The 16,528-nt window shown below is 34.8% G+C and overlaps 2 protein-coding genes across 2 annotated transcripts; both read left to right on the top strand.

Annotated features, from left to right (window-relative positions):
* Nucleotides 1–5,113: 5,113 nt before the first annotated feature.
* LOC113779346 (BURP domain-containing protein 5-like) lies at nucleotides 5,114–6,752 on the top strand. The gene is made up of 3 exons (XM_027324910.1): nucleotides 5,114–5,251; nucleotides 5,364–5,463; nucleotides 5,722–6,752. Exons 1-3 carry the CDS (start codon nucleotides 5,210–5,212, stop codon nucleotides 6,504–6,506), a joined length of 927 nt encoding a protein of 308 aa, XP_027180711.1. The 5' UTR covers nucleotides 5,114–5,209; the 3' UTR covers nucleotides 6,507–6,752.
* A 7,132-nt stretch (nucleotides 6,753–13,884) lies between these two features.
* Nucleotides 13,885–15,649, top strand: LOC113779244 (BURP domain-containing protein 3-like). The gene is made up of 3 exons (XM_027324777.1): nucleotides 13,885–14,016; nucleotides 14,129–14,228; nucleotides 14,522–15,649. The coding sequence occupies exons 1-3, from the start codon at nucleotides 13,975–13,977 to the stop codon at nucleotides 15,325–15,327; spliced, it is 948 nt and encodes a 315-aa protein (XP_027180578.1). The 5' UTR covers nucleotides 13,885–13,974; the 3' UTR covers nucleotides 15,328–15,649.
* The last annotated feature ends 879 nt before the right edge of the window (nucleotides 15,650–16,528 follow it).

Below are 16,528 nucleotides of genomic sequence, written 5' to 3'. Positions count from 1 at the left end.
AGCAACAAAGACTACGAGGTAACCTACTGTTCCCAATCATTTAAACTAATTCAAGAACAATGTCTAATTGGCTAATTAGTTGTTTAATTTATTCGACTTCAATTCATCTTTTCTAATGCTTCAATATCTATCAACTTGTTCCTCACTTGTACTATTCATCCACTTCCTCTTGTATTTACTGATTCTGCTGCATATTCCTCAACCTTTTTCTCCCCTTCTTGCCTATCAAAATCAGTCTGCACCACTGCTATATTTCTTACTCCGTTCATTTATATCGGAAGGACAATATTGGTTCGGTTCCATCACATTTGTTAATGGTTCAAGTACTTCCATTCATGATCTAAACAATCATTTTTTCTGTCTCTCTTGACAAAAGTAAAATGCCAACTTCCATCCCTCTGGATATCACAATAAAAAGCATGGAAAGAAAAAAAAGGTGATGAAATAATTGGCATTCAAAGTAACCGCCTTCATCATGGAAGAGAAGGCTAGCTCCCGTTGTTCATTTGACAAATCATCAGTCTACAAAATAAGATGGATTTGCCTAAAGAAAATTACAAAAACGAAAAAATTTCTTTATTCAGTGGCTGACACAATCTCCATTAAAGGCTAGCAAAGCAGGCATGGAGACAAACTCATTAATAAGAACAATACTGTTTAACAAACGAATAGAGATAAACTAGTGGGAAAGGGAAGTTTTCTAGTTCCACCTGAGATCGCATATATGTGATTAATGTCAAAGAGGATGATAGTGGTTCTTGGTCTAACTCCCCACTGAAGCAAAATGGGGTTGTGCAAAGGTCGGTTATGGTGAATTATGATTAAGAGTAGGCCAACACTTTTTCTCCTGGCCCATAAATTCAGTGGAAATTTGACACCAAGTTGAAGATGGAATCCTCTTTCTCTGAATCACAAAGGAAATGATGGGATCAGAATAACAAGCCCATATTACCATCTCCATTCAGATTTATGAGCCACTTTTTAACTAGGTAAAAAGATGACTTCAGATGAAGAGATTTTTCTAGCTAAAATCAATCCAAAGTTAATCTTTCCCATCAATAAATACGATAAATATGCACCAAAATTTTTCATCCTCTTCAATAATTCTCCTTTCAAAAATTAAAGGACAAGTAGAATCAACTGGGCGTATTTGGATAGGAGATTTTGGAAAAATTAATGGAAATAATACAATATAACACTTTTTATAATGTGATGTATCATGTATGTGACACAAAAGCGTGGTTAAAAATGTGTTTATAATCTGAACGAAATAATATTTGGCAAAAGGGATAAAATATAGTTGCACGGTATAAATAAGACTATTATATTGCGAAGTTTCCTAACTACGAAACACTTGGCAAACTTCCAAAGCCTACATCCACAATTCTGTGTCCTCTCTGCATACATCATTCATTAATCTCCATGGGTTTTCATTTCTTGTATGTCTTCATGGGCTTGCTTAGTGTGGTTTGACTCTTTCAGACATATAGTTTTGAGGTTCTGCTGCTGATTGCAATTTGCGGCAGGCAGTAATATTCTCCTGATCAGAAAATAAAAAATACACAGCTTTTTTTTTTTTTTTTTGGATCTTTGGTGTTGATCAGGACCAGTTTTCTGCATTTTTTTTTTTTTGTTGGTTGGTGGTTTCGCAGGATGTCAGAAGGAGAGCAGTCTTGGTCTTGTATAAAATCAGTTTGACAAATGAGTCAACAATATTCAGATCTTTGAAGGCGTGATCTTGCTCTCCTTTGAATATCATGCCTTAAACGGGTGAGGCTAGAAGGCGTTCTCCGGTACTGCTGCTTGAAACACGCCTCTTATTTTCAGAGTATTTTACGGCCCAAGTAATGCTCATGAGGAAATCTTGGAGGCGTGGTTAATGAATCTCTGCTATTACCAGATCTTTTATTTTTGTCGCTGGTCCACATTTTCCTACCACAAAACCAGCTGAATTTGGACTAATGGAGCTAGAGAAAGCCAAGATTTTGCTTTTTTGATGCCCTGATCCTACCCCAGCGATCCTTTGAGGTAGTGCCTTTGAAACTTTGCAAAACTCTCTGTAAGTTTTTAATGGTTATGCTGCAAAGTTCCTTTGAAACTTTTTTATTTTCGCTGAAGAAAATCTTCAATGTTTGAAAATTTGTATTCTCTACTTTTCTTGCAATTTTTTTTTTAAAGCACTAGCAAATGTTTTTTGTGAACTATTTTATTAGTTTATAGACAAAGGATAAAACCATAAGATCCCCTCTAGGTACAATCATTTTTTTAAAAGTATATTTCATGCATTTCGTTGTATCCTACATAACATGGCTGCATCTACGTTTTTGACTTCAAAAGCCACTTACCTTATTTGGATTGCAAGTTTCTGTAAAAATATATATATATTTTTTTTTAATTATTTTTTTACCTTATATACATACGTCACACCGCTATAATATATAATAATTTTCTTTAAAACCACGAAAACTTGCAATCGAAACTAGCTTAGTATCATATTTTAAATTACCCGCGGAGTCTAACAAAGTAGGCCTGTAGACCTGTCATACTCAGCTAGGAAAGAACAAATGATGGTCCAAACAAAAGCATTTTTGGGCAACAAAAACTAGGATTTGGGCCTCCATAAATCAGGTGTGACTTCAAAAGCCCCTAGTTCATTACGCATCCTTATTTTCAAGACATGAGTGGGCCTGCAAACCTGTCATATCCAGCTAGGAAAGAATAAATGATGGGACAAAACAAAGAGTTTAAGGGTCACAAAAGTTCCAACTTGGGCCTCTATAAATCATGTTTTTACCTCAAAACCCAACTATTAATGTATTTATAATTCATGCACACATAACAAAGTTGCCCTGCAGACCTGTTATAGTGATCTAGGAAAAAGCAAATAATGGGTCCAAACAAAAGAAATTTGGGGAAGCAAAAACGGGGATTTAGGCCCTCCAGTATTGTTGGCTAGGTCCAATGGATGGCCTAATATTGGTTTTGGACAGAGTTTCTAATAGTGAGAGTTTTGAAAGAGTTCCTAATATAATTTTTGAGGAATAAATGCCTAGGAAAAAAAAATCAAAGAATGCATTGTGTAAATAGAACTTTTGAAGAAACATAGCATTTATTGAGTACGTTTTTTAATTTTCTACTTTAGCGTTTATTGTGTAAATAGAACTTTTGAAGAAACATAGCATTTTCAAATTTAGAGTGCTTTAATTTTCTAATGTAAGAAATAATCTAATTAATGTTACATGTTTAACTAAAATAATAAAAAAAGATTAGCACACAACAGCGCTTTTCAATTTACAACAATTTAGAGCCATTAGAAAAAACAAATATGTTAAAAATTTGATAATAATTATATATTTACACTAAATCTGGATATGTTAGTAAAATAACAAACTAATTATTCTCTTAAAAAGAAAATAAGCTCATAATCTAGCACACATAGAAGACAAAAGTAAGCTCATATTTATAGAATATACATAGAATGAAAAGTATAATAATAAAAATAAGGGCATTAAAAATTTTTCAATAATTATATAGACTAAAAATCGATATATAGACTAATATATATCATTATAATTGTACGTTTTAAAAAGCAATAGAATTAAAAACCATTTTTAGTCGAAACTTATGACATCTTAACCGATTTTGCATACTTATACTTATTTGATGACAAGATTTGTTATTTTTTTCCATTGGCTCAATTTTCGGGAACTATGCACTCAGAAGGTATATTGTTAAACATGCTAGACAACCATTGCATCCACTTATGTGCATATTTTTTTTTTGCAAACAAATTTATTTCACTATGCCAGCTGGAAACCAACAAAAGACCAATTGACGAAAATAGCCCGATAATCCATGAGGAATTACAGCATAACCGCCTGACAAAATGAAACTATTCATTGAACAATTGTCTCTTTTATATTGTTAGATGTCAGTGCTCCGTTGTTTTGTTTTGTTTTGTTTTTTTATTTTTTGATTTGATATTTCGCTTGTTTCAAGGACATAATAATAATATATAAAGACTTGATGTTGAATGGCGCAGACCTGACAAGTACAGCCATTAATTGCTCAACTATCCTGTAATTAGGCAGCCACCAGCCGTTTGGCCGACGTAGTGGTCGCTGCCTTAAGTTTTGGCGTGGGGTTGAGGAATCAAGAGATCAATTTTTACTTTTTCATCAAATAAATTGTCGTTACATGTGATTGTCTTTAGTGTCACCAAATTCCTCTTTTTTCTCTAAGTTATGACAGATTATGTTATAAAAATATTATGATTATGACAAAAAAAGAAAATCCTGTGGTTAAGCAAACTAAAACTTTCGAATAATTGATCAAATAATTAGCACTCGACTGCAGACCTGAAAAGTACAACCAGTAATTGCTCAACTGTCGTGTGGCTAAGCAGCCATCGGACCTAGGGTTGCTTGAGTCGAGTTCGATTAATATCGAGCTCGAATCGAGTTCGAGCCGGCTCGAGTCAAACTCGAGCTCGAATTCAAGCTCAGAATATTAAGCTCGTTAACTCGCGAGCCGGCTCCCGAGCTTGAGTATATATATATATATATATATATATATATTTTATTTAATAATAAAATTACGTATATTATATTTATTTTTTTATTTTTTATTTTCATAGTAAAATTACGTATATATTCTTAATATTTTATTATTTATTAAGAAAAAAATATTATTTTATTTATTTTTTAAAAAATAAAATAATTATTTTTTATTTTTTTGGAGCTCGAGCTCGAGCTTGAAATTGCCGGCTCGTCGAGCTCGAGCTTGGTAAAATTCAGTCGAGACTCGACTCGATTAGCTTAAAGTTCGACTCGACTCGGTTCGTTTGCAGCGCTAATCAGACCAAAAAGCACTTATGATATGGTGGTGTTGGAAGTTCAACTCTTACTTCATATCAAATTATTATAATATGTGATTATTTTAATAACTTTTTTTAATGGAGTTTCTACTCTCATCGACTTTTCTTCTCTCAAAATTGTGATAGATTAGTTTATAAAAATCTTGACGAAACTTTTCCCTCTCCCGTGAATAATTGATCAAATAATTAGCACTCTACTGCAGCTCTTCCACTATAAATAATGCTAGTACTGTGGTTCTTGTGCTACTACTATCTCACCTCAATATTTTGGGTTCTAGTACCGTCATCGCTGGGTCTTACGTACTGGCATTCTACTGTGGCTAGTATTATTTGATGGACTTGCTCAAGCTCCTCTGTTTTCTGACATCTGTTTCTGTGAGTAAATTATTTGAGAACCTAAGCTATTTTAAATTCGTGATAATTTGCTCGTACTTGGGAAGCGTAGGAACTTACTCATAAAACTCTTTTTGGGTGTCGTGATAATCAGCTAGGAATTGCTGCAGAGCATGCAGATCTTGAAGTTTATTGGAAATCCAAGCTTCCAAACACTCCTATGCCAAAAGCTGTGAGAGATATCATACAGAACGGTTTGTCTGAGAAGTGCCACAATTTAATTTATTTTTCCGTAATATTACCAAAATTAACCTTTGACACTAACTCAAAAGAACAAAAAGTTTAGATTTTTCCTCCTTTGGAAAATTAACGATTTATATATCTTTTATATAAATTTAAATCTCGTAAATATATGAAATATTTGATGTTATATATTATTAGTTTAATAATGTTAAAATTCGCTCCATCAAAATATTTGATAATTTTCTTTGTTGCCCCTCCATTGACTGCAGGAAAGCCTCCAGGAGTTGGCGCACTCAGCGCAAGTCCCCAGGCCACCCCACTCCGTTATGGTAGATATATGATCAGATATGGTAAAAATCCTGCCGACGGCCAACTTCTTAATCACCAAAACGTAACAGTTTTCTTCTTGAAAATGGACCTCCATGGCGGCTCAATCATGAATCTGCAGTTTGTTAATTTACTGGAGAATACTGCGGCCTTCCTACCCCGCCAGGTGGCTGATTCCATTCCCTTCTCGTCCAAATCTGTTCCCGAAATTTTGAACAAATTCTCAGTGAACCCAAATTCAGTACAAGCCGAAGCTATCAAGGAAACCATAGCAGACTGTGAGGAGCCTGGGATCGAAGGGGAAGACAAGCGTTGCGCAACTTCTCTCGAGTCGATGGTCGATTTCACTACTTCCAAGCTGGGGAAAAATGTTGGAGCAATTTCAACCGAAGCCCAGAAACCAGATCCGAAAATCTTAAAATATGTTATTGTGGATGTTTCCAAGTTGAATAACGATGATAAAGCAATCGTTGCTTGCCACAAGCAAAACTATGTCTACGCAGTTTTTTACTGTCACACCCTGCAGCATACCGATGCATATAGGGTTAATTTAGTTGGAGCTGATGATGGGGCAAAAGCCAAGGCTGTGGTTGTTTGTCACGAGGATACATCAGCATGGAACCCAAAACATGTAGCTTTTCAGCTGCTAAAGGTGAAGCCTGGAAATGTTCCAATCTGCCATTTCCTTCCTGAGGATCACTTTGTCAGCTGGGCTCTAAAGCACTGAATATTCTGCACAAAGCTTCTGCGGCTTGGGAGTTCTACTGATTATCTCCCTATAATTAAGTTGATCCTTGTTTAGTCTCTTCTCTATCTCTATTGGTTGTATTAATTATCCATTATGTCAGTGTAATATTCCCCAATTATGTCAGTATTTATTAAGATAGAGAATCATGATTAAAATCAATAATACTATTAGTGTGTAGTTCCTATCATGGGCCATGATTAAAATTCATTTCCGTCAGTTGGGCCATTTGTGTAGTTCCTATCATGGGCCTGCAAGAGTTTTCCAACACGCACTGGGATCCAAATTTCGTTACCCGTCCATCACATTATTTATTTTTTATTTTTAGTTATTACTCCCACCACTTGATTCAACTATATGAAGTTCTCCTCTCCTAAATTTATTAGTTTGATTTTGATTTTTTACCATTGACGGTTAGTTTGAACGAAAAAAAATTAATGGTGACAAATTAACCCAAACCATGGGGGAGGTGGGGGTTATATCTACGTTTTTAAAATGATAGGGAAATTATGTGATAAATCACCAAATCACATGGGGATAAAAAGTAATTTATCCTTAAAATAAATTGAAAAGATTGCGGATCATTAGTGTGCAGTTATAAGAGTACTGTTCAGTTTTTCTTGAGCTACATGGTACAACATAAAGAAAGTATTTTTGAAAGAGGAACAAGAATTGTGCGTTGGAAGTATAAATAGCAAATATAGGAGATTTTAGAATTTTTCTGAAGTATTATTGTAGTATTTTTTTTTATTATGTGAAGAATGTGAGATTAAAAAAATTCGTTGAAAAGATTTTTTTTAAAAAAAAAGTAACTGAAGAAAGCATATGTATGATGCAAGTAAAAAATTGTTTGGAGAGAAAACTAACATATCCAAACAAAATCTATGAGATTTTAAGGTCTTACTCCTGTCTCTACTTCCTCTATCCAATTCTCCTACTTTGTCCCAAGAAAATCTCACAATCTTCACTCCTGTTGTTTATCACTATTCGATAACAAAAAAATCATAACAAAGAGTATGTGTAGTAAAAATGTGGTTGTATGGAGTCTGCTTAAAAAGCTTTCGCAGAAATTGCAGCCCTTGTACTGACTGTTGTTTGGTCCTTACATGATTAAGTCATGGTACTTTTGTGGTTCATATTTAGTTTGTTTCAATGGTTGCATGAACAAATAGAAGACTTTATTTCTAGAATTTTATCCACCATGTTTCCCATCTAATTAAGATTGTCTTCTTCCAAATAAAATTCCTTGTTTGATTTCCTATTTTCTAGAGATTTTTTTTGTAGAAAATTACTGTAATAATTTGATGATGTGAGATAAAAAAAAAATGACTGAAAAATATGATCACAAAAAATATTAAAATTTTTCTAGTAAAAACTTCAATCCAAGCATGTTTTTCATCAGAATATGAATCAAACACTTCATTTATTTATTTTTTAACTTCCTTTTCTACTCTAAAAAAAAAAAAGAACAGTTTTTTTAGTACATGTTCATTTAAAGTATATCCTTTAAACCGAATTGGACCGTCCTGTTGAATCCCAAACCGCTTATGGCACCGATCCGGTTCACTAACAAACTCGAAAAGTCAATTGGAATCAATTAAATTCGGTCAAGAGCTGGTTGAACCACTTAAAATCGATAAAAAAAAAAAAAACTGAAATTTTGGATCAGTTCATCCTAAATTTTATCTTTTAAAAATTTTAATGTCATCCAAGTTATTTGATATTAAAAAAAAAAATTGAACTTATCCATTTGATCCGTGAACTGGAAGTTCATCCGGTTCAATTAGCAGTCTAGGTTTAAAAGCACTAATTTTTTTTACCATGAACCAGCTGTGTGCTCGAGTCAAGTCCCATAAAGGGATCCAATGTTCGAGTGCTATCGAGTAGTATGGCTTGAAATCATGCTAGTTGGGTCCATGACAAACCCATTAAATTTTTGTTTTTTAAAGTCCAGAGGGCGAGATTTGATCTTTCAATCAATAGCTCAAAGAGGAATTTTAAATTTGTTCTGGTGACTAACTTTTTGACAAGTTAGTTATAAGGGGTTAGTAAATAGCAAGGCAGTCCCACAACACTCAACATCACTTGGAAAGGCTCCGGAAGAATGGACGCCTTCTCGGACTCGACATGAGTGGCGAGCAGTTGCACCATACATGTACCCAAGAACAAACCAAAACCATGAGCGAATTTAATGGGGTCATAATTGGAGGCGAAGAAAGTGATGGGTAATAATTAGACTGGTTTGTGAACTATGAGCTGCTTCCTCACTTTAGTAGCTGGTCAAGGATTAATGCTATCCAACAAGCTCTTAAGAAGACAAATTTTATTGATTCAACAACTTCCCAGTGCAACTCAAGGGAAGATGAGTATAGAAATTGTCCTCTCTACTATTCTCTTAAGGATGCATACGGAATTTTGGATTAGTGAATTTGAATTCAACTAAGATTGAATTTTAACTGTATAGATATGAAATGAGTGGATTTGAAGTACAAAGGAATTCAACTACATTCTTTGGTTAAGAATTAACCTAGGAGGAAATGACTTGCATTCTTTTGTTTTTACTTTCTTCTTCCCATGAATGAATAGGGATGTACGCGAACTGAACTGCTCGCGAGCTACGGTCAATGACTTGGCTTGAACTCGGTCAAATCGAGTTCGAGTCGAGTCTCGAGTTACTCGAGTACACATTCGAGTCGAATTTGAGTCAGAATTTTGCAGCTCGTCGAGCCGTATAATTTAAATAATATATGTGTATTATAATTATAAAATGACCATTATGGATATAATTTATGCTAAATTTACAAGCAAAGTGTCGAGTCAAAAAGTTTGATTACTCGACTCGATAAGGCTTGACTAAAGGTCGAGCCTTATCAAGTCGAGTCTCGAGCTTTTAAATATTTCCTCGAATCAAACTCGAATTTGAGAATTTTCGACTCGATCGAGCTCGAATCGAGCTCGAGTATAGTTACTTATAAGCCGACTCGAGCTCGACTCGGCTCAATTACCCGTATTCCTGTTACTGCTTCCTTATCGATCCCTTTTTTTGTTTTTGGCAATTGCACCGGTCATCAAGGCCACCTTCACTACTATCTCTCAAATAATAACATAAAAAGTTTTTAAAATATTTATAGTTTTCGATCTTTTCTTTTGAAGGCAGTGTCATAGGAAAACAAGGTACTACTGTACCAATGGCGAGTGACAGAGATTCTGGCGAATACTGGCGACAAGTGACAGTGGTGCCGAGAATGCCATTTATGGAAAAAGATAGAGAAATGTGAAGGAAGAAATTTCTAATAACCTGCTATTTGGGTGAAGTTAAAATGCCATTTACGAAAACTTTTATTCTTCGGTTGAATTCTCAATAAAATTGGAACTGTATTAGATATAAATTGCATAAGTAATAATTATCTTACAAAACAAAGTCAAAATGGTCAGGTCAAAATAGAAACGTGGGAACTGACTTATTGGATATAAAACAACTTCGTGGAACGTTTCAACCAATACTCCAAAGATGCTTGGAGGCCAACAGGTTGGAGCTCGCAGTATTCAATTCGAAGGGTCACCACCTTAGATAACCATTGGACAAGATATTTTTTCCGAGTACGGACACTCACAATCCATTATCTTACCCAAACTTTTTAGGTGATATTATACATAATTTACCCAAGTTTTCCGTTTAAAAATTCATATATACAATGATGATATTCTAACATCGAAATTAAGCGTCAAAAAGGACCATGATGCTTTCATACAATGAAATCAGCAACATGATGCTTCAAAATATCAACTCACTTAGTTTATATATGGGACCATGGACTATGTGGTCTTCAAAAAGCCCGGAGTCTAGGTTTAATTTTTAATTTCAGAAAAATGTTAAATGAGTTTGAAAGCCATTACCATGGAGAATAATTTGGCAACTTTTAGCTAGATTTTTTTTAATCTGCAAAATTTCTATAAATCATAACAAAATACTTGCTCAAGTTATCGAGTCTGTGCAATAATAAATACTTGCTCAAACAAAATATAATTTCTATAGATAGTGATAAGTAGGGTCGAATCCACAGGGACTGGGAGTAATTTGTTTCTACTAAAGTTCAAGTTATGGGGGGATTTTATAGAAATTAACAATAAGTTATGCTAATCGAATATTGCAATTAAATAAAAATTAAATGGCAAACAGAAAAAACTCAAATAGTATTGGACAGCTCTAGTCAAGAAGCAACTTCGGAAACGGTTCTCCTAATTAATCATTGATGCAAGAATAATTCCACATATAAACTGATAAGCTAGTTATAATTGTCAAACGGGCAATGACAACCAATTTCTCCTTAATTATCGATAGTTAAGGTACGACCGTTAGCTATTGCCCTAATTGCAAAATGATCCTAAATACGGCTGTAAATTAAATTCCACAATTGCTTTAAGATTTAGAGAAACCCTATCCTAACCACAACACATTACGAGGGTTGTTTACAAATTATTCCGTATATTTCTCTGATATAACCACAATTGTGCCAGTTGCCACTAAGTTATAACAATCAAATAATTACGGATTTAATTATTCTAATTGTTTCTAGGTTATTGAATTAATTTAACATCCTGGCCAGAGATAATTGATTAATACAACAACAATAAGAAAATAAAGCAGAAAATATACGAATATCAAAAAATAAAAGAAAAAATAAAATTAATTAGATCTCACAATTTAAGTTGAATTAAATATTTTATTATTTCTTGACTAGAAAAAGAGATTTAACTCATCTCCGTTGAATCAATCTCATGTAGATTTGCAGCAGCAGTTGTCGCGCCAAATTGAGATGAAGAAGCCGATGGAATAATAACAAGATTAAGGAGAAACTACAAAACCCAAAAAGAATGACTAATGTTTTCTTCGTGGCTCTAACATACGATGGAAATAGTCACATGAATAAGACGAAAAAGTCAAGAGCAAAAAGGAGTCAAGATTGACTGCCTGCCCTCTTTCCTATCTAATTTCCTACTTAGTGTACGGTTGTCCAGAGGAAAAAGGAGAAGAGTCCTCCTAGTCTCTCTTGACTCCACTTGTGGCGGCTAGCTCCTCTCCAAAAGCTAAGTGGAGTCCTCCTCAATGTGCAATTCCCTTCTGTCTCCTAATCAACCGTAGCCCAAAAAAAGTTAGGAAATCTCCTAATTGGCACGTTTCCTATTTTTGATAAGTTGCCTTTTTCAATTCAAATCTAACAATCAACTAATGGAATGTTTGCGGCGCCATGCTGCACTTGTAATTGGCAACGGGTGTCGGTCACCTTTTTTGCATTTTCTGGACATATTAAGGTCTGGCTTGACACACCTATGCCAAATTACAATTGTATTGGGAAATTTGCACCTTGTTATCGTGCTTTGTTCCAACTCCCTGCAATAAGCATGAATGGCAAAAATGAATAAAATCTGACAATTAATCTACATTTAGTAAAGTAATAGAAAAAATTAATTATAAAATAAATGATAAAATTACGATCTATCATATAAATATGTATGTATATGTATATATGTATGTATATTAAAAGGATTAACTTTTTATACTAATAATATAGTAATTTTATTTATGCACTGACAGACTGACAGTGCAGTGATTTTTTATAATAGTTATATAAATTTTCTTGCATGAGCATATATTTTGGACAAGGGGTGCAACCGTTTGTGCCGGTTTTTGCATTTTGTAACAGCGTGTAATATTTTTTACACATCGCGTAACTTTCTTTACACATGAAGTAACTTTAGAACAATTTTTTATAGGCCCCACACATAGCGTGAAAATCGAGTTACATGCTGTAATTTGAGCCGCACAAATTTTTGAACCTTCAGGACCGTTCCTTCCTGCCCCATTTCCATATATTTTATACTAGCACTTCTCTCACATGATCAAATATCAATAGGTAGTACAAGATAGCATATGGCCTATAAATGAGTGCGTAGATCGAGGCTATCTGAATGCTTTATATTGTTTTGTGTACAGTGAAAACCTAATGCAAGTTGATGGCAAACAGTCAAATTTTCAAGCTCATCACCAAAACCCACATGCTTTAATTATACAACTAATTGTAGTTTCATTTTCATATACACGAAAACCATATATAACTAACCTTTTGTTCATACCAAAGAATCACTTATAGAGATAACAGCTTCCTCGTTTGGGCTTAATTTGGTGGCGCATCTAAAAGAACAGTATCCAACATTTTAATATATTCCCTACTTTTACGTGTCATAATTATGTGGAATTTAGGTGAGCTTAGGAGACAATTTTAGGTGCTTAGAATTCTCAACATATTTCATCAGTTCATAAGCAAATGGAATTTTGTTGTTCAGTATTATACTACCAGACGCTGAGTTCTCAATATGTTTAGTCGTAACTACTTTATCAGTAATTGGGTACATTACATGAGAATATAGATACTCACGATTTCTCGTGGTATAATTATGTTGGAATTTAGGCACGAAACTAATAACTATTGAAAAATCAAGAGTAGAACAAGTTAAGATAAAATCAAGCCAAATCATGAAAATATAAGTGATACACAAGATTTAACGTGATTTGTTTCAATCAGCAGAACTACATTTACAGAGAAAAAGGCCCATTATTTTTTATGTGAGAGAGAATCCACCTACAAAAAATATAACTCGAATCCCAAATACAATCCCTGTCTAACATTTCTTATCCCACGTTTATGATTACATGGTTTTTCTTGTTCATATATTTGCAGCAGTATGCAATTCATCTATTTACAGGATAACCAATATCGAAATAATAAAGGAAATAAAGTCATATCATACAAATAAGAAAAATTGCTTACTAGTTAAAGTACTTGCTTACCACACAAAATAAAAGAGCGTTTAAAAGAAAAATATGCCAAATAAGATGCCAGCTTTCTCACTGCAAATTTAGGTGATAATTATGTACACTTATATAAACGAGTGGCCAATTTCCCAATGATACGTCTATGAAGAATCTTAATGGTAGTTACGGTGCAGGTGTATAGTAACAATGTCAGTGCTCCGTTGTTTTGTTTTGTTTTGTTTTTTTCCTTTTTTGATTTGGTATTTCGTTTGTTTCAAGGACATAATAATTATAAAATATAAACACTTGATGTTGAATGGCGCAGACCTGACAAGTACAGCCATTAATCGCTCAAGCCACCAGCCTTGAGTCTGGTGGCCGCCATCCCGTGGTTAAGCAGCCTTAAGCCACTTGAAAAGCAGCCACTATTCTGTGGTCACTGTCAAGCACTCAACTCTCGAATAATTGATCAAATAATTAGCACTCGACTGCAGCTCTTCGATCCACTATAAATAATGCTAGTACTATATGGTTCTTGTGCTACTACTATCTCACCTCACCTCAAAAATTTTGGGTTCTAGTACCGTCATCGCGGGGTCTTGCGTACTGGCATTCTACCGTGGCTGCTATTATTTGATGGACTTGCTCAAGCTCCTCTGTTTTCTGACATCTGTTTCTGTGAGTGAATTATTTGAGAACCTAAGCTATTTTAAATTCGTCATAATTTGCTTGTACTTGGGAAGCGTAGGAACTTACTGATAAAACTCTTCCCGGGTGTCGTGATGATCAGCTAGGAGTTGCAGCAGAGCATGCAGACCTTGAAGTTTATTGGAAATCCAAGCTTCCAAACACTCCTATGCCGAAAGCGGTCAGAGATATCATACAGAACGGTTTGTCTGAGAAGTGCCGCTTCCCTATTTTTACTACTTGTTCTGCTTCTTCTATTGCTCGGGTAGATACTAACTCAAAAGAACAAAAAGCCAATGCTCCATGGCCTCCCAGTTTTAAAAAGTTTGGATTTTTCCTCCTTTAGAAAATTGACTACTTATATATCTTTTATATAAATTTAAATCTCGTAAATATATGAAATATTTGATGTTATATATTATTAGTTTAATAGTGTTAAAATTCGCTCCATCAAAATATTTGATAATTTTCTTTGTTGCCCCTCCATTGACTGCAGGAAAGCCTCCAGGAGTTGGCGGTCTCAGCGCAAGTCCCCAGGCCATCCCATTCCGTTTTGGTAGAAGATATTTTACTTATGGCCATGGGGTGGTCAGAGATGGTAAAAATCCTACCGAAGGCCAACTCCGTAATCACCAAAACGTAACAGTTTTCTTCTTGAAAAGGGACCTGCATGGTGGCTCAATCATGAATCTGCAGTTTGTTAATTTACTGGACAATACTACGGCCTTCCTACCCCGCCAGGTGGCTGATTCCATTCCCTTCTCGTCCAAATCTGTTCCCGAAATTTTGAACAAATTCTCAGTGAACCCAAATTCAGTACAAGCCGAAGCTATCAAGGAACTGATAGCAGACTGTGAGGAGCCTGGGAACGAAGTGGAAGACAAGTACTGCGCGACATCTCTCGAGTCTATGGTTGATTTCACAACTTCCAAGCTGGGGAAAAATGTCGGAGCAATTTCAACCGAAGCCCAGAAAACAGATCCGAAAATCTTAAAATATGTTATTGTGGATGTTTTCAAGTTGAACGACGATGATAAAGCAATCGTTGCTTGCCACAAGCAAAACTATGTCTACGCAGTTTTTTACTGTCACACCCTGCGGCGTACCGATGCATATAGGGTTAATTTAGTTGGAGCTGATGATGGGGCAAAAGTCAAGGCTGTGGTAGTTTGTCACGAGGATACATCAGCATGGGACCCAAAACATGTAGCTTTTCAGCTGCTAAAGGTGAAGCCTGGAAATGTTCCAATCTGCCATTTCCTTCCTGAGGATCACTTTGTCAGCTGGGCTCTAAAGCACTGAATATTCTGCACAAAGCTTCTGCGGCTTGGGAGTTCTACTGATTTATCTTCCTATAATCAAGTTAATCCTTGTTTAGTCTCTTCTCTATCTCTATTAATTGGTTGTATTAATTATCCATTATGTCAGTGTAATATTCCCCAATTGTAAAGGTACCTGGACTCTTACCCAAAAAAAAAAAAGTACGATCATCCTACAAGCTATAACCAAAGGTACCCTATCAAATTTTTAGCATCTTTTTTGGTAGATAAAGATGCATAGATAAATTAAAAGGAGCAAGCAATTATTTATAAAGCAAACGAGCAGCAAAGACTCCAATTCAGTCTTTAAGTTCGTACTATTAATGTAACTCCAGCACTCGGCTAGGACACTAGAAACAGACCACCAGTACTTTCGCAGTATTAACACAAGTTGACTCTCCCGAATTACTTTCTCACAAAGGGACTCAAATTTTGCTATTGACATGGAGATTATATTATATTAATTTAGTCACTAATAATAATACCCTCAACCTTGGCACAACCACAATACCACTAGTGTTTTACAATTAAAACGCGACGCCAATGGTATTGGGAACTACATCCGTTGCGCTCACTAGTATTTTGCAATATTAGAACCCGACACCAATGCTATTGATCAGTTACGAAGAGGACACCCCCCAGTCAGAAAAAAAAAAAGTTACGAAGAGGACAGGTTTGACCGATTGAATAGGTATACCAAAAAAAATAATAATAAAAAGAATACAATGGAAAATTGAATGCCTTGATCATGAGGGCATACATATAAATATAATATATGTAAATTAAATAAATAAATAAATAAATATGGAATGTACAAAAATGGAATGTGGAGTCTAAGAAATAAGCGCGCAGCCCCGTGATATTGAGCTAGGAAAGAGTAAAAACATGTGCCGAAACAAAAGAATTTTGGCCTATGTTGCAATTGCTGCGTGCACTTAGTGGTAACATCTGGGCTAAATCTGTCGTAGAAGACTCTAGAGATAGCTTATAAGGCTTATAGAAATGGCTCCTTACTGATGTAGTAGTTAAAGCTGCTTCTCATAAAATTGAAATTTGAATTCATTAACTTATTGAATAGTTAAGTATTAAATTTGATACATTTGAGTGTGTATCACATTAAACTTTGGTTCAGTGACCACCAAAAAGGAACTAAGATCCTCTTTGGACTATAGTTCGGAAAGGGA

This window comes from Coffea eugenioides, chromosome 8 (genome assembly GCF_003713205.1).
Source record: "Coffea eugenioides isolate CCC68of chromosome 8, Ceug_1.0, whole genome shotgun sequence".
Lineage (NCBI taxonomy): Eukaryota > Viridiplantae > Streptophyta > Magnoliopsida > Gentianales > Rubiaceae > Coffea > Coffea eugenioides.
This window is presented reverse-complemented; position numbering and strand designations above follow the sequence as displayed.

What these genes read in the sequence shown, in the direction of transcription:
- LOC113779346 (XM_027324910.1), top strand. Translation starts at nt 5,210, where the DNA reads ATGGACTTGCTCAAGCTCCTCTGTTTTCTGACATCTGTTTCT. An exon ending in GTTTTCTGACATCTGTTTCT is followed by an intron (nt 5,252 to 5,363) that starts GTGAGTAAATTA and finishes CGTGATAATCAG; the next exon opens with CTAGGAATTGCTGCAGAGCA. An exon ending in GAGAGATATCATACAGAACG is followed by an intron (nt 5,464 to 5,721) that starts GTTTGTCTGAGA and finishes CATTGACTGCAG; the next exon opens with GAAAGCCTCCAGGAGTTGGC.
- LOC113779244 (XM_027324777.1), top strand. Translation starts at nt 13,975, where the DNA reads ATGGACTTGCTCAAGCTCCTCTGTTTTCTGACATCTGTTTCT. An exon ending in GTTTTCTGACATCTGTTTCT is followed by an intron (nt 14,017 to 14,128) that starts GTGAGTGAATTA and finishes CGTGATGATCAG; the next exon opens with CTAGGAGTTGCAGCAGAGCA. An exon ending in CAGAGATATCATACAGAACG is followed by an intron (nt 14,229 to 14,521) that starts GTTTGTCTGAGA and finishes CATTGACTGCAG; the next exon opens with GAAAGCCTCCAGGAGTTGGC.